The 23291-nt window shown below is 43.7% G+C and overlaps 2 protein-coding genes across 6 annotated transcripts in view; one reads left to right on the forward strand and one right to left on the reverse strand.

The window, feature by feature from the left end:
- The first annotated feature begins 407 nt into the window (after nt 1-407).
- On the forward strand, nt 408-8773 carry LOC146991087 (elongation factor 1-alpha, somatic form). The gene is made up of 8 exons (XM_085766080.1): nt 408-577; nt 2348-2512; nt 2973-3152; nt 3277-3573; nt 3828-3978; nt 4324-4580; nt 7066-7300; nt 8063-8773. Exons 2-8 carry the CDS (start codon nt 2369-2371, stop codon nt 8185-8187), a joined length of 1389 nt encoding a protein of 462 aa, XP_085622206.1. The 5' UTR covers nt 408-577; nt 2348-2368; the 3' UTR covers nt 8188-8773.
- A 3510-nt stretch (nt 8774-12283) lies between these two features.
- Nucleotides 12284-23291, reverse strand: part of kcnq5b (potassium voltage-gated channel, KQT-like subfamily, member 5b) — a 152531-nt gene continuing 141523 nt past the window's right edge. For 3 of the 5 annotated variants that reach the window (XM_085763551.1, XM_085762710.1, XM_085761995.1), the window contains exons 12-15: nt 21477-21608; nt 21058-21165; nt 17847-17973; nt 12740-14149 (exon numbers count right to left, since the gene is read on the reverse strand). In XM_085763551.1, coding sequence (XP_085619677.1) covers nt 12875-14149; nt 17847-17973; nt 21058-21165; nt 21477-21608 — 1642 coding nt within the window. In that variant the 3' untranslated portion in view covers nt 12740-12874. Of the gene's footprint in view, nt 14150-17846; nt 17974-21057; nt 21166-21476; nt 21609-23291 lie in introns of all 5 variants that reach the window. The other 2 variants (XM_085764837.1, XM_085764131.1) reach the window with 2 other exon arrangements.

The raw sequence follows: 23291 nt of genomic DNA on the forward strand, positions 1-23291 counted from the left end.
GTCACAGACTAACGTTTCTGCATCATGATGGTGGCCTATATGTAGACTGCATGACTGTAGGAACAGTATCAAGTGTTGCATAGTAGTCAAGTGTGCATTCATTTTTGGGGGGGTTTGGTAGTATCTTAAGAGAATGTAAAATATTTTGATTTTCTTTTGTGTTACTATACGGTATTTAATGTTTTTATGTTTTCTCTTGCCTCAATTCTGTATTGTTTTTATTTTTATTTTATTTTATTGTATGTCATTCTTTCACTGCAGAGGCATTAAAGTGAGAGGGAAAATGTTGTATGAATAGTCGTTTCATGTTATAATAGCCTATGTGCTTACACCAACACTATTCACAGCCTGTGGTTGTAACGCAGAACCTATAATAACAGTGTATAATACTGCTGGTTGTGTCCTGGGTTGTAGCAGCACGCCATCTAGTGGCCCGGGTGCGTCATTTCTGCAAATGACGCGTTTGACGCCACCTGACACAGCGGTCGGTACCTTGGCTGCGTCAGTGTAGCGCATCAGGATCAGACAGCTTCTCCTGTGTCATCGCAGTGGACCGGTGAGAACGGCTGACGGAAAGGTAGGAGACAGGATGTGTGTGTTGTGTGTGTGTGTAACGCACTAACACACAGGATCCATCCCGCACACATGATTTAATTGTCATGTGTCAGAAAACTGGTGAAATTCAGGGACATTTGTAATAACTGTCAAGTGCGCTGTTATTGGAGTCGGGACTGATGGGTGAACGCTGCGTGGTTTTGATGTCATGGTAATCTGATCAAGCCGAGCGGTGCCAAAAAAAGTACAGAGGGGTGTGGATGGTGGCACTAGGGGTGAGAGGGGGGGTAGGCCTGTATGGCGCAGTTTCAGCGGAGAAATATTCCATCTGACGGTCATGCTGCATCTTCAGTATCCACAGTAATCCTGCTGCCCCAACATTCACTGCTGTTTAACCGTCTGCAAACAAAGACTCATGGAGACATTTCTATAACGGCCTCAACTCCGCAGTGTCTGTTGCGGCATTGTCTCACAGATGTCCTGATGTACAGACTTTTTTTTTTCTTTAGAAAAAAAAAGCTGTTTGTTATTTGAGATTCATCTAAACTTTTTTTTTTGAATGGGACTGGTCATGGCCTTACTTACCTTACTAACGGCGGTACTATCTAATCAAAAACTCGCCATTACTTGACTCAAGTCCCGTCACAAAATAATACACCCATTAAAGTGTATGTTATATACACTTTTTATTTCAGTCCATCAACGTAGGCTACTCGGGAAAAAAGGAACTTATCTGGAACTAACCAATTCACTCAGTAGGCCTAGCTATTCCTCCGCACAGGAATTGAGTGAGTTGGTTAGTTCCAATTAAACGAGAGGTAAGGATTATGGATAGGGGGGCGAGTCCAAGTAATTTGACATCATTTTTATATTACCATAAAAACTACTACTTACTAACTTAGTTTTTTGGGGAAAATAACAAGTAACAATAACTTATCACTTTTTAAAAGTAACGTGCCGTCATCCTATTAGCATTGTGTAATGTGGACTGTCTCTTGATATGGGTCACAGAATTTTTATTTTATTTTTATTTTTTAGTCTCTGTGGATATAAACACACCAGCACAAAATAAGTGTCTGTTGGTTCTCTCCTCACCGCCATCCCCAGACCTCAATTTTTGCTTCAACTACAGGCAGTGTGGTTTTAATGACGCAGTTAGAAAAAGGTCGTAGCTCTTCTACAGGGCACGTGCAGAATGTGACAAAAATGTGACGCAAGAGTGACGCAACACTCAACCAATGTCGCTAGCACACTACTAACTTCGGTAACGGTAAACAGCTACTAAATATTGTTTTTAGCTTTTTATTATTTGATATGCCCTATATATTTTTTATTTTTAATAACTACATTTTTTTAACAAGTTAAAAAAAAAATTTTTTTAGCTTGTCATCGTAGGCGAACGAATCCAAATGATTCATTGTGACAGTTTATCTTAGCATTGGCGCTACAAAAAAATCTACTAGGTTGTCTGCTGTCTTGTGCTTTGTTAGCCAAGGAACATGTTGGAACAAATGAGCGGAAACCAATAGCCTAACTAAACTAGCTCGTTGGTTGGAAAAAGGCACTGCTCTGTCGATTTACTTAAGTCATTAATATTAAAAATTGAGTCACTGCACAGAAAGGTACATTAATATGCCCTGCTGTATGTTTAAATAAAACTAAATTGAGTTGAATATGAGAAGGTTCTGTGTGGACTTTTACTGTAGGTAGCCTAACTAGAGTTGAGGAAGAAAGTTACTGGTCAAGGCAACCTCATTTGATTTTTTTTTTTTTGTCTCCTGGAATCTTTCAGTATCTTCTAGACTGAGCTGCCATGGGGAAGGAAAAGCTCCACATCAACATTGTGGTAATAGGACATGTCGACTCAGGCAAGTCCACCACCACCGGCCACCTCATCTACAAGTGTGGAGGCATTGACAAGAGAACAATTGAGAAGTTTGAGAAGGAAGCTGCGGAGGTATAATTACTATTACTTTTACTTGAATGTTAAAATATGAAATGTGAATGTAAATATGAAATTTCACAATTAAAATGTTCATTTGAAATATTTAGAAATATTTCATGACAATAGATTTATTCATAATGAAATGTAAATGTAATGATTTTCTGCTGATTAATCACAGTCTGTTGCACAGGTGTGTAACAACAGTGACATCCTGTTGCAAAAAACAATATTGTGAGATATTGTTTTTTTTTTCCCTGTAAATGTGAATGAACCATGCTACTGGACTGTTCTGTGGTTATGCAGTGACTTTGCAATTGGTTCATATAGTGGGCCATAGTTTCATTTTCCATTGCTACTAGACCTACAACACACAAAAGTCAAACATCAGCAGTAACAGTAGAATTTAGACTATACTGTATATTAAGTAACAAGTGTGTACGTAAGCAGAAACTTGTAACTTTATTCTACACAGATGGGAAAAGGCTCCTTCAAATACGCCTGGGTTCTGGACAAGCTGAAGGCAGAGCGAGAGCGTGGCATCACTATTGATATCTCCCTTTGGAAGTTTGAGACCAGCAAGTACTACGTCACCATCATTGATGCTCCAGGACACAGGGACTTCATCAAGAACATGATCACCGGAACTTCTCAGGTAGATGGAAAGTAGGGAGAAGTAGTAAGCAAGAAAAAGCTTTACAGAAATAGAAAAGCACTGCAGGTCAAAACGTAGATCGCTCCAAAAACCGTTTCCCATTCCCCTCTCCTTGCCCTTTCAGGCCGACTGTGCCGTGCTGATCGTGGCTGCAGGCGTGGGCGAGTTTGAAGCTGGCATCTCTAAGAATGGGCAGACTCGTGAACACGCCCTCCTGGCCTACACTCTGGGTGTGAAGCAGCTCATTGTGGGCATTAACAAAATGGATTCGACTGAGCCTAACTACAGCCAGAAGCGCTACGAGGAGATTGTGAAGGAAGTCAGCACGTATATCAAGAAGATCGGTTACAACCCTGACACTGTGGCCTTTGTGCCCATCTCTGGCTGGAATGGAGACAACATGTTGGAGCCCAGCCCTAATGTGAGTCTGCTGTGAGAGCCTTAACGTATATTACACTGTACTCTGGCTGTGTAATTGTATATGCATGCATATGCCAGACAGTATTATGTACACAGACCTACTGTACATTTTCACAATAGGGAACATATCCATTATTATTCAGTTTTTCTTTGGGCACAAAATTAATTTAAAGATGACCTCAAATACAAACATCACTCTTGCATCAAGTTAGCAGCTTGTGAGGTGAAACTTGAGCTTCTCACCTCCTTCCACAGATGGGCTGGTTCAAGGGCTGGAAGATCAACCGTAAAGATGGCAACTCCTCTGGCACCACGCTGCTGGAGGCGCTGGACGCCATCCAGCCTCCCAGCCGCCCCACCGACAAGCCCCTCCGCCTGCCTCTGCAGGATGTCTACAAGATCGGAGGTGAGGTCGGCGGTGGTGTGGGTGTCTGCTCATACTGTATGATGTGCTGTTTGATTTATAATTGGGGGAACAAACTGAAAGATACAAGTGCTCCAATTATCAGGTTCCTCTGAGGCGTCGGTGGCATCAGATTATGTGTCATGTGATTTTTTTTCTTTGCAAATGAGAGCATGCTGTGACAAAAAGAGAGGAGCTGAAGAAGTTCTTGAAATAATTCCCAGTGGCTTATTAAGTCCTATAATGAGTGTCTGTCCCGTTTTGTACTTGTGTAAAGAATCAGTTTATTCATGCAGTGTGAGGTTTGACAGAAAGCTGCCAGTACAGTTCTTGATTCCTGTGTCTCAGGTATCGGTACTGTACCCGTGGGTCGAGTAGAGACTGGAGTCCTGAAGCCTGGCATGGTGGTGACCTTTGCTCCTGTTAACGTGACCACTGAGGTCAAGTCTGTGGAGATGCACCATGAGGCTCTGACCGAAGCGCTCCCTGGGGACAATGTAGGCTTCAACGTCAAGAACGTGTCCGTCAAGGATATTCGCCGTGGCAACGTGGCAGGGGACAGCAGGAGCGACCCACCACAAGAGGCGGCCAGCTTCACCTCTCAGGTTTGGGATTCTGACACCTGACATCCAGTGGCGGCTGGTGTAGTTGACTATTATATTATATAAGGCCCATTCTAAGGCGTGTTCCCCACTTTTCTGCACAGAAAAACACTGCTACGATTAACAACATTGTAAAAGACCAACACCACACATCTAGGCCCATATACACTCTGACGATCACCTGGGCCCTCACAGCTGCTGCTGCTGCTGCTGAGAAACCACTATGGCAGGTGGTGGTGGTGGTGGTGGTGGTGATATGTGTTATAGTTCATTTGGGTTCTTATAATAAAATAACACTCTTGAGCCGTTTTCCCACTAAAATTAGAGGGTCAACGCAGGTTTTTTAAACGCGGGTCGACCCGCTAACAATCGGCATTTGGCCCCTTTCCCATCTCCGGCTGGGGGATCAGACAGAGCATAAACCAGTCGCCCCGCTCTCATCCGCAGTGCAAGAAACACACACAGTGTCATGCCGCAGCCGCCCGCCGCGGAGTGTCCGTCCGCCGAGGCAGACGAGTCGTCTGGTTGACCTGCGTCCTCTCGAATGAGAGCAGAGCTTTGTTTTGGTACTTGATATGAGACGCGACTGGCACGATGACGTGGCGTCACGTAACGCTCAGCATCATCACGTAAATTAGCGGGTTGACCCGGGTCTGGCGTTCCCACTGCAAGCCGATCGTAGCCGAGGTGATTGAAGGTGATTTTAACCCGCGTCGTTTGCTGAGTCGTTTGCTCGGTATGCCTTTTCCACTGCCACCAAAAGCCGATTGTTAGCGGGTTTAAACAGGTTTTTTGACCAGTGGGAAAGGGGTATTGGAGTCAATACTGACATGTTCGTTGCAGCTTAAGCCGTTTTCCCACTAAAATTAGCGGGTCGACGCAGGTTTTTTAAACGCGGGTCGACTGGTTACACCAACTTTACTGAGAGCGTCAGTTGAAGGGATAATAATGTAGGCATGAGCGGGGCGGTGCGTGGCGCAGTGGATAGAGCGGCCGCCCCATGTAGAGGCTACATACTTGTAGACGTACAGTAGGATGTTAGAAGTTCCGACCCCCGAGTACACCTGAACGCACCGCCAACGAGCTGCATTCAGCTCTGGGTACAGGAGAACTCCTGTCTCTTGTATTGAAGAGGAGCTTCTGTTACAACTTATAACCAGAGTCTATGGGAAAAGATTTATGCGCCCCAAGGCGGAAACACGTTTTGCAGGTGATATATTTAATTTTTTACATTTCACTTCTATCTTGCTCGTCTAAATATTAGGGCTGTCAGAGTTAACGCGTTAATCGCGATGAGATTAATTTTAAAAATTAACGCGATTAAATTTTTTAATCGCGGTTAATCGCGGCCCATTTTGTCCTCTGTCTGCTGGACTGGAGGACTGGAGTGTGGGACCTCCAGTCCAGTAGGTGGCGGTAAGCCACCTTCAAGTTGGTTGCTACACAAATATACACAGTCTAACATATATCCACAGCTCCATCCATTGATTTTTTGACGGCTTTGTTGTAAACAAATGCACATGGCCATGTATTGATTTTTTGACAGCTTAGGTTGTCAACAAATGCATGTGGCATTCTGTTGTCAACAAATGCACATGGCCAGGCAGAGGCGTAGCAAAGTAAAGGGCAATTTCCACTGGATGCAATTCGTTTCAATTCTGTGTGAGTTTCATGCATCATGTGTTATGATTAGGTACTAGGCCTGCTAGGTCTGGTCTAAAAGTTGTTTGTCTAGAGATTATAACACTTTGGAGTGTTGAAAGTCCAAAGCGCCATATATAATATTTTTAATAGAGATTAATCGCGAGTTAACTATGGAAAAAATGCGATTAATCGCGATTAGAAAAATTAATCGTTTGACAGCCCTACTAAATATATATATATTTTTCAAAGTATTTTTATTTAATTTTTCGAGTCTTATTCAAGGTACTGGGGAGTGGTGGGGCGGCGCCCTAGTGCCCTCTAATGAATCTTAGTGAAAGTTCAGACAGGAAGACTATCTCTTTAAGCACGCCTCAAAGCCCTTTCCCTGTTTTCTCGCTATCCTCTCGCTCCACCCTTATTCTCATAATTCAACCAATCACAGTCTGCCATCCTCTTTCTCTTCCACCAATCAGTCATTAGCGTCAAATTTAAAAGTTCTCTCTCTCTCCTGTCATCCAGCAAACTCTCAGGTGACTTCAAGCTTCCCTATACCACCACCAGTGTCTAGGCCCAGTGGGGGATATAACTTCTTCAGATGCAAGCTTCTCATCCCCAGATCAGTTTACTCAGCTGGTCTACACCCCGTGGTCTAAGCGCCAAAGTTTATTTTGTTCACAATAAATCAAACCTGGATCTCTTGTCGTAAATGGTCTGTCCTGATTGAAATGGCCAGCCGCCACTGTTGACATCGCTGCTGCAAAAATGTGTACACTCATGTTCGTGAGCTTGTGCTTTTGCGTGTGCCCTGACCAGTCTGTCTCTGTGCCCCCCCCCCCTCTCCCAGGTGATCATCCTGAACCACCCTGGTCAGATCAGTGCTGGTTACGCCCCTGTGCTGGACTGCCACACTGCACACATCGCATGCAAGTTCGCTGAGCTGAAGGAAAAGATCGACCGTCGCTCTGGGAAGAAACTGGAGGACAACCCCAAGTTCCTGAAGTCTGGAGACGCCGCCATCGTGGACATGATCCCTGGCAAGCCCATGTGTGTGGAGAGCTTCTCTGAGTACCCACCTCTGGGTAAGTTCACTGTCCCACCACAGGGTTTTCTAATCATGGGTCAAGCTGTAACACCACAGTATAATTAAAATCAAACATTAACCTCTATCTTAAAGGGATAGTTCACCCAAAATTCAAATTTCACTCATTATCTACTCGCCCTCATGCCGACTAAGAGTCCTCCGTGCCTTCTCTGAGTTACGGGGGGGTCCGCGTAGCAGTACTGTATTTGTCCATATAATGGTTGTCAATGGATACCAACTTTCTTCGTCCAAAAAGACACACCAAAAAACATCCAAATACCTCCATACTGCTTGTCTGTAATGTCCCTCTTGTATTGAAGCCCCGACATGAGAAGTTGTTCCGCCGGTCAGTGCAAATCACGCGAGATTTGCACTGACACAGGAAGAGCAGTGAACCGAGACACTGGGAGCTTCCGCTACAAACAAGCTTAAAATATAGACTTATTTAATTTTTTTCAGAACAATTTCTCATGTCGGGGCTTCAATACAAGAGGGACATTACACACAAGCACTATGGAGGTATTTGGATGTTTTTTGGTGTTGCTTTTTGGACGAAGAAAGTTGGTGTCCATTGACAACCATTACAGTATATGGACAAATACTGCTGAACGGACCCCCCGTAACTCTCTCTGAAAATTCTCACAGCTCTTAGTTGACATGAGGGTGAATAGATAATGAAAATTTGAATTTTGGGTGAACTATCCCTTTAACCTCACTGACAACGTGAACTTGACATATCTTCTCCATGGTGCTTCCTCAGGGAGGTTTGCAGTCCGAGACATGCGTCAGACGGTCGCGGTGGGAGTGATTAAGGCAGTGGAAAAGAAAGCCCCCACCAGCGGTAAGATCACCAAGTCAGCACAGAAGGCTCAGAAGACCAAATGAACGTTGTGCTGGGCTGCTGCCCCCGACGCTCACCATGGCCCGAGACACACTAGCAACCCGCCCCTTCTGTACACCATAGTCAGTGTCTGGGCTATTATCACAATGCATCGCAAAAGCAGACGAAGGAAAAAAAATACCTGCAACGCGGTTCGTGAATAACATGTTGAAACGCTGTTCTATTATGTAGGTTTCATTGTCATGCAGTTAGTGGCAGTTCTAGCTCTCTGGTTGTGTGCTGTTGTAGTTCAACTCCAGCTGCTCATTGATCAACGACAAACTTTAACTGCTGAGCAACAGAAATAAGACGTTCTTTTGTCATGTCCTTGTTGAAGTAGTGTTCTATGTTGTAGCTTCAAGAGATAAGCTCTAGTAGCCAGAGGTAGACTGGCTGCTTGCATGTTCCTGTTTGCACTTTAGAGAAACAAGCTTCAGAAACTCTCTGTCTGATACCTGATATTTCCAGGCCTAGCACTTTGCTTGACTCAAGCTCCCTTGCAGTAGCTCCGTTGAATGTTACAGTTAGATTAATGCACCTTAATCGCTGTTGTTTGTGACCACATGTTCATAAAAGTAAAACGGTTCAAACACTACGCCTCGGTTTCCTGTATCATTCCTAAATCTCCACGCTCTGAAACCACTGAAGAGCTAATGAGTGATGATGGGTAAGCAAAAAAAAAATCTCCTGGTAGAATTTCCTTTATTGATGAATGAGAATAAAAGTCCACTTGCATTTTCATTACATTACAGGCTTCATAAATCTGATATTATTACTAGAGTGTAAATATGTGCACATATTTAAATAAATTAAAAGAAATGAGACAGAATGTTAACATGTCAAAGGCCTGCTTTATGCCCAGTAGCAAAACGATTGCTGAAGTAAAAAAACAAAAAAAACAACAACTGTATAATGCCTCAAGTTGGAACATTTACAGGGAGAGAAACTGAAGACAGTGCAACCATTTCTGTTGGGAGGAACCTAATGCACCTTTCAGGAAACTAGATATGGACATGAGTAAGTACCACAAAAGCAAGGCACCAATGTACTGGATGTACCACAGAGCTGGGATCCATTTTACTTTCACTGCAGTCAAGTGTGAACCAGAAGTAGTGATTTGTCTAGATGTGGCATTAGCTCTCAGTTATAAATAGGTTTGAATATGACAACCCCTTCATGCAAAGAATATTTAAATATAAGTAAAAATCCACTTCTTGAAAACAAAATGACCTCAGGTCTCCTTCACAGATTCTGCTCTTTGAGTCTTCATTTATTGATCCTCTGCTAGCTAAGGGTGAGGCTTGAATGGTTTATGGGTATGACTGTAATTACTTCTCTACCACCTAACCTGATTCTTTACCATGCAACAGGGAGAGGAAGCTGGTCGTGTGTCATTTTGATGTCAGCAGTTTGAGTCTGCTCACATCACTAAGGAAATAAACAATACATTCTGCAGCGGGTCCATTTCATTGCATTGCAAAAAGCAGAAAATAATCCAACATGAACAAACAGGACCATGATTTAAATAACAGCTCTTCATTTCATGTTAGAAACAGGGTGGCAAAAAGCTGGATGGAATACAAAGTCAGATTGCTGAACATTTCTTTCAGTGCTTTGCTAAGACACTCTTGTTCTGACAAAATAACATCAACTGCTCTTAAAGACAAGATATGACATTCAAGATGTGTTTCAATCTGCAGCGGTCGCCACCTGGATACCGATCAGTGTTTTGAACTGATCTTAAACTAAAGCAACAGCTGCTTCCTGCTCCTCTTCTTTTGGACTGTACCATAGCTTCTCATCACAGCTGCACTGCTGTGATGTTGTTATGCGTCATGGGCATTCCTCTACAGTATATACATGTGTGGACATGTGTGTATGTGCTTTTGAAATGATGCACCTCATACTGAGAGCATCAGAAGTGGCATTTATGTAGTAAGCATCCAAATACATTAACATTGACATTTCTCTTTCCTGTCTGGTCTTCCCTGCTGTTCTCCTCAGAAACAGGCTCTTGTGGTTGGCTAAATAGGACACAGCAATTCATAAAAAGAAGTTAATGGACCAGTCCTGCGTCTGAGCATATTTACTACACATCACTTTGACACATGCTGTTTTATAAGTCCGTCCAATGTGGTTGGCAGAATAAAATGTAAATCTGTTAGCAGTTTAGCAGTGGAGACATACTTCAGAACGTATCTATACTTTAAATACTAAAACTCCACAATGATAATGTAACACAAAAACTATCTAATTTGTGAAAAAGTTGAGGAGCTTTTTTTTTTTATTTTAAAACGCATGTGTGATGTTTTGTGATGTGGTACCTTTAAAATACTCGGGGGAAATCAAAGTCAGTGGCAGAGGATGATAGTTACATTTATTCAGGATATATACTGCTGAAAACAGGAGATCATCTGTTTTTCAAAAATGTTTTGGAAATGAAATCAGACTAGTGACAGGAACAGAAATGAGACATTTGGCATGGTGAGCAGTGTTCCCTGTACAGTGATTTACCTGTGGTGGCGAGCCACGGAAATAGCCACATAAAGAAAATAACTATTTAAAATGTCTTATAAAATGTTATTTCATTGCGGAGCTGTGTGCAGCCCGTTGCTTCTTTCAGCTGCTCCTCTCCACGACCTCTCTCACAAACACAGTAACACACAGTGACTGTTGCACTGGCAATCGGGTGAGATCTCACAATACTGGTGGATTATCAAGAAAACCATAGGGGTGTCAAACGTACGGCCCGTGGGCCAATATTGGCCCACCAGAGGGTCCAATCTAGCCTCGTAAACCAGCCTCTCGCGGAAATGCATTTCATTTCATTTCTCGGGAGAGTCTGGCCTTATCCCCCCTGCAAGCGTTTGGGCTGGGCGGGAGTAGTAGCAAAGACGGTTTAATATCTTTGGTAGTAGCGTTGACAGACAACCCCATTCAGCCAATCAGCAAGTTGGTGTAGTGACGGGGCTTTGCACCAGTCGGTCCCTGATTGGCCAACGTGCTGTGTCAATCACAGTGGGCGACGCTGATTGGCTCGGCCTTCTGAGGGTTTCAGTCCAAACGCTTAGAATGGGGATGAGGCCAGACTCTCCCTCGGAATGAAATGAAATGCACTTCCGCGAGAGGCTGGTTTACGAGGCTAGGTCCAATCCGGGCCGCGGGATGAATTTGCCATGTGTGAAAATTACATAGAAGACAGAAGAGGCATAAATGTTTTGCAGGTTATTTTTCTCAAGAAATTTCAGGTTGTTCATAATTCTATGTAAAAGGATAGTTCTGTAAACATCTTAATTATGTAGGCCTACTTATTATGTACTCTTTTTGCACTAAAATAAAGGGAAGGATTTAGCGTGTCATTTATAGGTTATTATGCTGTTTTTTACTGGTCCGGCCCACTTTAGATCACATTGCGCTGTATGTGGCACCTGGACTACACTGACTTTTTACAGGGCCTTTTGTAATGCCTATGAGAGTGTGTGCTAACTGGCCAATCACAGTCTGCAATCAACCCTTATGGACCCAACCCAAATCAGAGAGGGTGTTATTTGTTTCACACAATGTGAGGAAAATGAAGCTGCACATGTTCAGTTCTGTATTTATCAGTGAAAGAAGGACAAAGGATGACATCATTCTTTCCTGTGACTGGTTGAAGTGCTCCTCATCTGCAGAATTTGAATGTTTTTTGGGTTTTATTTTATTTTGTTTTACACTGCCTGCATTTTTTTTCCAAAACCTTCCAAACCAAGCCCCGCCTCCCTGGTGTTTTCTGTGCAATAAACCATCTGACACGTCAAAAACTACAGTATTCCTGAAATACAGCTAGCACCAGGACTCATCATCATCATCATCATCAGAACTTGGTTTGGGCTGTCCATACAACTCACCAGGGCTCCATCAATCTTAAAAAAAGTCTTTTTACATCAGCTGGTCGGAAAAAAGTTAGTTTATCTGGAACTAACCAACTCACTCAGTATTCCTCGGTACTCCTCCACACAGGCAGGCTCCGTGACGCACTGTATCACTCCGCTGTTCAGGTGTTTGAATCAGCTGTGTGTGGAAGTTATACTATAAACTAACTTTTTTCCGACCAGTTGATGCATTGTACATTTTTACTTTAGATGGTACTCACTGAACTGGTGTATTATTTAGAGACAGGACTTCTCATAGGCGGTGAAAATACGCTGATTAACCTGCAAACTCCTACAGTAGTTTATGGGGAACCGTGTTCTTGAAAGGCCACTGGAAAGGTAAATAAGCGATGATACGAGATGTTAGGTGTAGTATGTGTCGTCTGTGTAAACTGTTTCTTGCTAATCTCAGTACCTATGACTGAAAACATGCAGTGTTCATGCTTTAAAGGTCAAATATCTACCAACCGCCTCAGCTGGCTTCGCTTAATAACAAAGTCTGAGGGTTTTAGGGTGTGTGTTCTCTCTGCACTGTGATGAGCCTTCATCTTCATCTCAGATGTGTCACTCCCACTCGAAAACAAAGAGTAACTCATGCAATGATATGCCACAGGTCAGCCTGTATGAAAATACTGTGATTCTTATCAAATGGATCAAATAAAAATTAACAAAATAAAACAAAAGGTACCGCTTCTTACAGTCCGCTCCCCTCTCCTCTCCATCCAAAGTGGATGAGCTCCGTCTCTGTGAGGTGAGATCTGAACCTCTCCTCTGAACTTGTCTATTTTAGCCGTACGTGCGGCATGTTCATCAATTCGGTGCTGCCGGCGGACGGCGAGGGGGTGTGGCCGGCGGCCGGGCTGTGGTTGGAGCCCTGGGACCCGGCCCCCGCCCTGCCCCCTGGCCTCAGGAGCTCCGAGGAGTAGCGCTGGGGCTCCGAAGCCCCCTGTGACAGGAAGCAGTATCCCTGTGCCTGAATGTCCCTGTCACTGATAAAGAGGTCCTCCTCGCCCCATCCGCCCCCCCCGCCCCCAGGGTCTTGGCTACAGCTGTGGAAGCCGACGGGGGAGTCACTGCTCGTACTGGGGCTCGGAGACGGCAGGCCGGGGGCGTGGAGGGCGTCCTGGGCGGCCCCCGGAGGTCCCTGCATCAGGTCCTGTACCGACATGGACTTGCCCAGGCCTCGGTCCGTCTGCCGGGGGCCGGAGCAGCAGCTCAGAGCTTGGGGCACCAGGGGCTCCAGCTCCAGGCTCATGTGCCTCCTCCAGGACCCCTCCTCCTTGGGATTTAGTCTACCGTTGCTGCTCTTCAGCTGCTGCCTGAACCTGCCCAGCCCCAACCCAAGACCTGGGTCCTCCTTGTCCCCCATCTTGGTCCCTAGACCTCCGCAGAAGTCCTCCATGTCAGGAGACGCTTCCGTGGAGGTCGGCCGCACCAAGTTGCTGCGGCTGGGGGGGAGCGGCGGCGGAAGCCTCGGAAAACCTCCGCCGTCTCCTGCTCCTCCACCCACCACCACCACCCCCCCTCCACCGCCGCCGATGCTGTTGGGGGTGAGAACGGGCGGGGAGCTCCCCACAGCCTCGTCCGTTCCGCTCTCAGGCGTGGTGGCGGCCTGAGCCTGGCTGTGATGGTGGTAGGGAAGGTGATGGGGATGATGATGGTGGTGGTGGTGGTGATGGTGGTGAGGCAGCGGCGACGGGCTGAACGAGGACGACGCGAGGCCGGAGGGGGAGGTGGTGGAGGAGACGTTGAGATTGAGGTTGAGCTCGTTGGGAGGGGCCAGGATGAGGTGGAGCCCCCCCTGGGAGAGGTGGGAGTTGGCGGCCGAGTGCGTCACACAGCCGCCGGGGGGAGGCACTCCGCCGCCGCCGCTGCCGCCGCTGACCTGGGTGGAGCAGGACAAGTCCTTGCTGAAAACGGAGGAGTTGTAGTCGGAGGTCTGCTCCAGCTCAAACAGGGGCAGGGAGGACAGCGTGAGGGCCGAGGACGAGCCTTTATGCAACACCTGACGATAGATGTCCAGCAGGGAGTCCAGCTTCGACTCAATGGACTGGACCTGTGAGGAAGAAGAGGGGGAAGGGTGTGAGGGAGGGGTGTAGAGCTCTGGCAGGAAGTGAATACCAATAGAGTGCTGAAGCGGAAGCAGGAAGTAACGGCGCCATGGGTCCTCAATTCAAAAAAAGTCTCCATACAAATGAACGGGAGTCCAAGTTTTATTTCGTGATCCTTTTGAATTGTGCCATGAGGAAAAAAATATGTCCTCTACCTGTTTAAAACATCACGTTTCATGCCAAGAAATCAGCAGTTTATCGTAAAACGGCAACAGAAGAATGTATTTTGTGTGAAGACCGCTCTACGGACTACAGATCTGTGTCCCACAAAAAATACGTCACTAACTGACACGGTAAAGGGCGGCATTTGGTGTGTGACGTCACCTACGCGACCTGTAGTCTTTCTGGTTACGGATTCTTCGGAATTTTATTCTACAATAGCTTTACAACAAACTGCTGATTTCTCGGGATGAAACGTGATGTTTTAAACAGGTAGAGGACATATTTTTTTCTCATGGCACAATTCAAATGGATCACGAAATAAAACTTGGACTCCGGTTCATTTGTATGGAGACTTTTTTCGAATTGAGGACCCATGGCGCCGTTACTTCCTGCTTCTGCTTCGGCTCTCTATATGCTGGTGACATATGGATGGTGCCTCTTTATCAGAGTTTCTCCTGGAGGCTGATTGGACTCGCTTTTTACAGTGTTGGACTTGGTTACATACTGTAGGAAAGAAGCCAAAAGTGCAACGCAGTGTTGTGAATCCTGCGTGAATCATTTCAGCTAAATTATAGAAATTGCCAACCAGACACATAAAAGTGGAGTTTAGAGCCAATTAGTCTAGCTCAATTGGGATTTGCACTAAGATGGCAGGAAGCAGGAGGAACAGCTAGCCTGTTATTCATAGAAAAAACACCAGGTTTGGTTCTCCAACATTTACGACGGAGTATTAGGGCCACATTGAGAAAAACAAACAAACACAGACTTCGAGAATAAAGTCATACATTTACGAGAATAAAGTCGTAAATTTACGAGAATAAAGTCGTACATTTCCTACGAGAAAAAAGTCATAACATTACGAGAATAAAGTCATAAATTTACGACTTTATTCTCGAAGTTTGTGATAGAGGTCAACAGAAGCCTTTATAGAACTTAAGAGCAGAGCAAATAAGCATATAGTGCCTTTCAAAAGTATTCGTACCTTTGACGTTTTCCACATTTTGTCATGTTACAACCACAAACTTAAAATGTATTTTATTGTAATTTTATATGATAGACCAGGGGTACTCAAATACATTTGTCGAAGGGCCAGAATTTTTCTTAACAGACACCTTGGGGGCCGCACATTCAAATAGGCATAGATTGAAATTAAATTCACCTATTTCGTCTGATAATTTAAAAAATTTTATTTTACTTGTAAGCACATAATTTTTTATTTATACACTTCATGGTGTTTTGTATGATATGAAAAATCTTGACATTATCATATCATCATTTACATATCATGCTGGAGCTTTACACTGCTGACTTGTATCCTCAGACATGCCCTGTGATTTTCAGCTTAAATATGACCTGACCATCACAGGACATGTCTGACTCTGTTCTGAGGATACAAGTCATTGGTCCTGAAATGTGTGTTTCTCTTCTATAACACACAGTCTACATCTCGGAGGCGACGTCTTTCCACACACGGGCTTCCTTCACCTGTCAAACGAGACAGAGCTCAGTGAGAAACAGTAGGAGAGACACAGGCCGAGGGAACCGGGACGGAGAAGCAGGTCGTGCAGCTGTGCGCCGCAGACGTGCACGAAAAAACAATTGCGTCTCATCAAATGCGCGCGGCTACGGCTTTGAGTTGTGAGCGCGCATGACGCGCGGCTACATTGAATGGGTTTGAGCTCGCGCAAAAGACGCTTCATCTGAACGGCCCCCATGCATGATGCACACACAGTTGAACCAAGACGGTGGTGAAAATCACCCACGGTCTCTGCAGACAGGCAGGGAAAACCCTGCAGTCCAGCCCGCTCCCCAAACACTCGCACATGGTGATTTGGGTTCGTCGGCGTTTCTGTATCCCAGTGCAGCGCCTCACAGGCAAACACAAACGCTCCGCACGTGTTTCCATGTCCCAGCGCTTTGACTTACAGGCGCACGGAGCCCGAGAAATACAGTATACAGTAATATGTAAACTAGTAGAACTCAGTCGCGGGCCTGATTGGAAGGTTCGGCGGGCCGGATGCGGCCCGCGGGCCGCCTATTGAGTACCGCTGTGATAGACCAACACAAAGTAGAGCATAACTGTGAAGTGGAAGGAAAATGATACATGGTGTTCAAGATTTCTTACAAATAAAAATCTGAAAAGTGTGGCGTGCATATGCATTCAGCCTCCTGAGTCAATATTTTGTTGAACCACCTTTCTCTGCAGTTACAGCTGCAAGTCTTTTGGGGTTTGTCTCTTCCAGCTTTGCACATCTACAGCTGCAGCTTTTGCCTGTTCTTCTTTGCAAAACAGCTCCACCACAGATTCCCAGTATGATTTAGGTCTTTGACTTGGACATTTAAAGACATGGATGTACTCTAATGTAAACCGTTCTATTGTAGCTCTGGCTGTGTGTTTAGGGTGGTCGTCCTGCTGGAAGGTGAACTTCCATCATTTTCTGCCTCTAACAGCTTTTCCTCCAGGACTGTCCTGTATTTGTCTCCATCCATCTTCCCATCAACTCTGAGCAGCTTCCATGTCCCTGCTGAAGAAAAGCCTCCCCACAGCCTGATGCTGCCACCACCATGTGTCACCGTGGGGATGGTGTGTTCAGGTTCATGTGCAGTGTTAGGTTTCCACTACACATAGCGTTTTGATGTAGGCAAACGTTAAAGGGACAACGAGGAGTTTCTATTCGGTTATAAAAAAGTCTCACGTTAATGTGGATGAATCTCCGCTACCCACACTTGTTAATGGGCCCATTTTCGATAAATATATCGTTCTGTCTCTATCGTTATTTTGTTATTATTAGTGGTGGCGGAAATGCTGGTTGAGCCGACCAGCGTTTCCTTAATGAGAATAACGCAGCTGAATGGCCGTTTATGGTCGGAACTACGACGGTAACTGAACGTCTTTGAACCTCTGACTTTAATTATTGATGAATGAAAACATGAGTCCGTCTTGCGCTGGTCAAAGAATTTTACGGTGCGTGCGGAGGTTCATAAATGTAGTGTGAAAACACTTCGCTTTTCCAAAACTCCTCGTTGTCCCTTTAAATTTTGGTCTTTGATTTATAAAAAAATCTTGAACACCATGTATCATTTTCCTTCCACTTCACAATTATGCTCTACTTTGTGTTGGTCGTCACATAAAATCGAAACTTCAAGGGATATGAATTGGAAACTTCAAGGGATATGAAGACTTTTGCAAGGCCCTGTACATCCCATATGTTCCTTAGAGTTGGGGATAAAAACTGACCTGAATCCAAGTTATAATCTCAATAAAATCAGTTCAAATCATAAGATGTCCTATCAAAACTTCAGTACAGTCATTAGTGTGGTGATACCTCACTATGAAGGGTTATGATTTAATTAAGTGGCTCATGTTATCAGTCTCAATTATCAGTTACAGGCTGTTTCCCTTCACTGCTGTGTCGGGGAAATAGACAAGAACAACTCAACTAATAGAATAAACCAGTAGACAGGACGCAGCACACACACCTGTCGCTCCACCTTACAGACCCGTCCCAGCATGCTCATGTCCTCCATTATGTCACCATCAGACAGCAGCTTCTCTCGAATCTTCTTATCCAGAGGGATCTGGCCCTTCCCAAGGATTTGGTCCACTCTGGAACATACACACACACACGCAACACACACACAGACACACACACACAAGCACATGCAAACACAAGAAGACATTAATGATAACAAGAAAAAGAGTGATGGAGGAGACAGCTGACAGAAAGGATGGAAGATTGAAATAGCATTAATCACCATGAGCCCACTTTTCCCTAAATAAAACAACAAAAACGTACAAGCAAACAGGAGGTTACACTTCCTCACTGGATTCAACACAGATGAAACAACACTGTCGCCTCACGATGCTATGTTTTTTTCTATGTTACTAAAATCTGTGTTTTGTGTTTCAAGCCGGAAACGACGTTCCCACTTTCTGACCTGAGCAGATGTTAAACACATCTTGTTTAAATTCATAAACACTAAACTTGATCAATCCAGTGAGGTTCAGTAGAATCTGGTTAAACAGGACAGGACCAAGCCAAGGAAGCATCATGCAGTTATAACAGCACCAATGTTTTGGAGAAATAAAAGTTAGAAGCTTTGAACAGATCCTCCAGCACCCATCAGACCTGTATATACAGTACATGTGTATTTGTATGTGTGTGTTTTTATGCTTTTTTGAATGTGTGTTTGCCCCTTGATAAGGTCACACAGCAGATGAAAGGAAAGGTCATTTGTGATTTCACTGGAGCACAGAAGTGGATTTATACTGTAGGAAAGCAGTGCTTCCATGGTTGGAGAACATCCCATATGGGTCCAGTCAGCCCAAAAGCATCTGATCACCAGTCCGACTCCCAACCAAGATGTTTTTGGGAAAGGAAGTTTTTGTTTCCTAAACTGCATAATGACAATAAAGTGATTTGATTTTGATTCTTTTTTGATTTGATGAGAGGTGGAAGGCAGAGGACTGACACAGCTGTGGTCCATCTTCATTTGAAGACTTGTCTCTTCATCGCTCCACACACATCTGGTGTTTCATTTTCTCTGGGCCACGAAGCTTTAGCTGATGTTTGAGTGATGTTGTATGTCTTATGTTTGACTTCATAGCCACTACATGGCCTTTTATTGTTAACAATGCAGAAGCTGTAACTGATGTACATGTAATTCCTCGATAGGTACTCTAGCACATTCATTCTGGGCATGTAGTAAACTTCATTTATTTTGGAAATGTATTTTTCAGTGTTTTTCTAAGGCTTTTGATAAAAATCTGGCACCCAACCCTCTGGTTGCCATTCTAGGGGCCACAAGTGTCCTTTCTTCTGTCAATAAATTTGAAAGAAGAGCAGTTCAGTTTGGGATGGTGATTGCTAAAGAGCTGATTTCATGAGTGTGTAAAACGGACTCTGTGCCTACCTATAACTTATGGTTGGGAGAACTGTCAAACACTTTACATCTGGAGAGACTGAGATCCTACAGTGAAGATAGAGGGGATACGTTTGATAAAACATGGGACCCAGTACTGAATTACCTTAAAAATGTGAGCCCATAGACACTGGCTATTGTACAAAGCCTCACAGTGCAAACAAGAGTATGATCTTGTATGTCTATTTATTTTACTATTATTATTATTATATATTTTTTCTGCTCTTATATTCTGTCTATAGTAGATACTCATTTTATGACCATGAAATATCATTGTAATGCTTGATGTGCTGTGTTCTTTACTTTTTTTCTTATTCTCTTTTTCCTCTACTTATTTTTTCTTTTCATTTTCATTTTTTCATTTTTCTCTATATTGAAAATCAATAAACATATTTCTAAAAAAAAAACAAAACAAAACTATGCAGAAGCTTCACACCTCAACCAAGAGTAAAAAAAACACTTCCTGTCTAGCGCACCACACAAACATATCAAGACATTCATAAGGTGTAAACTAGATGTGAAAGTTCATTCTTGACCACAGAGCTCTGAACCTGAGGTTACTGGGGTTCTTTTTCAGAGCTTTCAATTGTGTCTCAAAGTAGAAGACAGAGGTTATAATCTCTGCTTCTCTGTTGATGAAGACAGTGAGTGACATGTGGTCAAAAGCATCTCAGCAAATTTAAGCAGATATTTTATATATTTATAAAATTAATTAAATATTAAGTATTTTTCTTTTAAAAACTCTCTCAGCCTTTTCTTCTATAGTTAATCCACAGCTCTTGTGTTTGATACACTACAGCAGGTTCAATAAACAGTCAATAGCAGCAGGGGGCGCTGTTACAACACTGATGGCAGCTGAAAGTCACAGCTGCATTACTAGACTTTAATTTGTGCACACGTGTGTGTGTTATGGGAGGTGTTTACGTCAGGTCGCAACTTTGTGTGAGTATCCCAGAATTGTAGAGCTTTGTTAGTGTTTGGTTAGTGGATGACATGTTAAGGAGCTGTCTGAAGAGACTTCCAACCTCAATCAGCTCAGAGAGGAAACTTATAATTTGGGTTTTCATATTTTTGAAGACCATCCTCTCAAACTGACTGAGGTGAACTGAGCTCATGTGATATGTTAAAGGGATATTTCAACATTTTGGCAAATTCGCCTATTGCCATAATCCCTATAGTTTTAGGAGTAGGTTAATTACCTTTAATTGTTGGTGCAAGGTGTTTTTATATCAGCAGGGCAGAGACGCGAGCTGCTCAGTATTTCCATGTTTCCCTCATCAAACTCATCAAATACACAATCCAACAACACCAAAATGCTCTGGTGGACAAGTTGTGACCTGCACATTCACCACGCTATGAAATAATAACGTATAATTACATAACATTACAACACACGAAGCAAATACTCTTTCGCAAATCTACTTTCGCTTTTGAAGTCACTCCACCCAGCAGCCGTGTCTGAAATGTAGTTCTGGCTATGCATTTGCCGCAAACACAACTCCGTCTCATAATGTTACATTATTATTTCATAGCATGGTGAATGTGCAGGTCACAACTTGTTCACGAGAGCGTTTTGGAGTTGCTGGATTGTATATTTGATGAGGGCTCTGTGCAGAGCTTGCGTCTCTGCCCCGCCGATCTAAAAACAGCTTGCACTGACAATTAAAGGTAATGGCTATTAGGCTATTCCTTGGGCAACAGACAAATTTGCCAAAATGTTGAAGTATCCCTTTAAGGGTTGTGTGGAGGGAGGGGGGCATATGCTGACCCCTGAGTGGAATTCTTTCTGCCCTGGCTGTAATAGAAAGGGAGGGAAGGGGAGGAAAAGGTCTTGGCTCTGCTGCCGAGGGGCTGTGGGCCTACAATCATGTCCAGCCTGTGAGGGAAGCAAACACATACACACACACGCACATACATACACACACACACAGACACACACATGCACAAATACACGATGTAAAAGAACGGACAAGGCACACATTATGTGGTGACATATATTTATATGCATTTATATGGTCAGAGTGTGGTTGCACACACAAAAGCATAGGCAGACGCACACGTACACACACATACACAGATGAATAAGTCACAGTGTGGTCAAACAGGTCTAGTTTGACAGCGATGAAAGTGTCAGCTGATGATCCTGTCATGCAGTGTGTGTGTGTGTGTGTGTGGAGTGTGTTCTACCTGGTCTGCAGGCTCTTGATGCGACACAGCATGTCCAGGTGTCCGGCTGAGTATTGCTCTATCACGTCCTTCACGTCGTAAGGACGCAGTGTCTCCTTGAACTTCTTCTTGGCCACATGGAACTTCATGATCCTGCACAAACAGACGCAGACATTCATGCCATGGCCACAAGGGGGAGCTCTGATGTCAGAATACTGGACATGACCGGTGGCGACTGCATCAACCTGTAACTGTGGTTAATTACGTAAAAACAACAACTCTGTTTTTCTGGTGTTTAAAAGGCTGCTCATTACATGACAACTACAACTTTACCTTCACACCAAGACACACAACAGTGGGCCTTTTAAAAAAATATCCAGTGGATTAGCCACTGCTTATTTTAGCTGTGTGAGTCTGTGTCTGTGATGCTGGAATTTATGCATTTGTTGACCCTCAGAGTTAAATTCAAGAACATTTGGCTGAACATCCTTGTGGAAAAAACAGACTGCAATAAAATTCAGCCTTTAAATCAAGTGCAAAAGAAACAGTTGTGTTGTCGTACGTCCTAACTGTGGGCTCAGCTCCATACATCAGGTACACTGAGTGACAGCAGCTACAGGAGCATCTACAAACTCATATTGAAGTTTTTAAAGGGATAGTTCACCCAAAATTCAAATTGCACTCATTATCTACTCACCCTCATGTGGACTAAGGGCTGGGAGAAGTTTCAGAGTCCTCCGTGGCTTCTCTGAGTTACAGGGGGTCTCGGCGTAGCAGTGCATGTCCATATAACGGTTGCAAATGGATACCAACTGTCTTCGTAACAAAAAGACACACCAAAAAACATCCAAATACCTCCATGCTGCTCGTATGTAATGTCCGTCTTGTATTGAAGCTTGTTTTGCAGCACCGCTTCCGCTACAAAACAAGCTTGAAATATAGACTTATTTAATTTTTTTTGGGACAATTTCGCATTTCGAGGGCTTGGACATGCACTGTTATGCCGAGACCCCCTGTAACTCAGAGAAGCCACGGATAGCTCTGAAATTTCTCCCAGCCCTTAGTCAACATGAGGGTGAGTAGATAATGGGAAATTTCAATTTTGGGTGAACTATCCCTTTAACTGTCTTGTTGTTGTGATGGAGAAGGTAGAAGTTGTTCAAATCTTGTTAAATCCTGAAGCATCAGTGTTGCCATTTTCTAATTATCCACCTTCCACTTTAAAGTGGTCAAAATAAAAATAAAAACAGCAACCCACAATTCTTCAATGGGATAACAAACTTGTTGAATTTGACAATGAATAGCATTGCAAAGCTGACCAAGTTTTGAAGACCTAAGAATTGTATGAATTCAGGTGGTCAGACATGTAAAGGTTTACCATCTACTTTTTGCAAACATCCACTAACAAGAGATGCTGCAGCATCGATAGAACAGAGAAAAACTTAACTGTTACTGTGGATGAATTCATTTTTGAAGTAAAACTCAAGTGGGTTAGGCCATAGAGATCTGAAAATCTTTCTCTTTGATTTAAACAAACAAAACAAACACACATGCACATGCACGCTCACACACGAGAGAGACTGTTTTCTGAGTCATCATCAAAACATGGTTTGTTCTGAGGCTCTAATGCATTAAACAACTTACATAGATTTGCAGAGGTAATGCTCCAACTTTATTCTCTCTCTCAACATTTTATGCAACAACATGAACCAAAAATCAATGAAATGATCAAACTGGAATTACTGCCTTGCTGCTGTATGCCTCCATAACTCAAACTAGTTTCATGTTACATCCCTGCCATATAAAATCAAACCATTTGTGTGAAACGTTGTGTTG

Source organism: Trachurus japonicus, chromosome 1 (assembly GCF_045865225.1).
Source record: "Trachurus japonicus isolate A0001 chromosome 1, Traja_1.0".
NCBI lineage: Eukaryota > Metazoa > Chordata > Actinopteri > Carangiformes > Carangidae > Trachurus > Trachurus japonicus.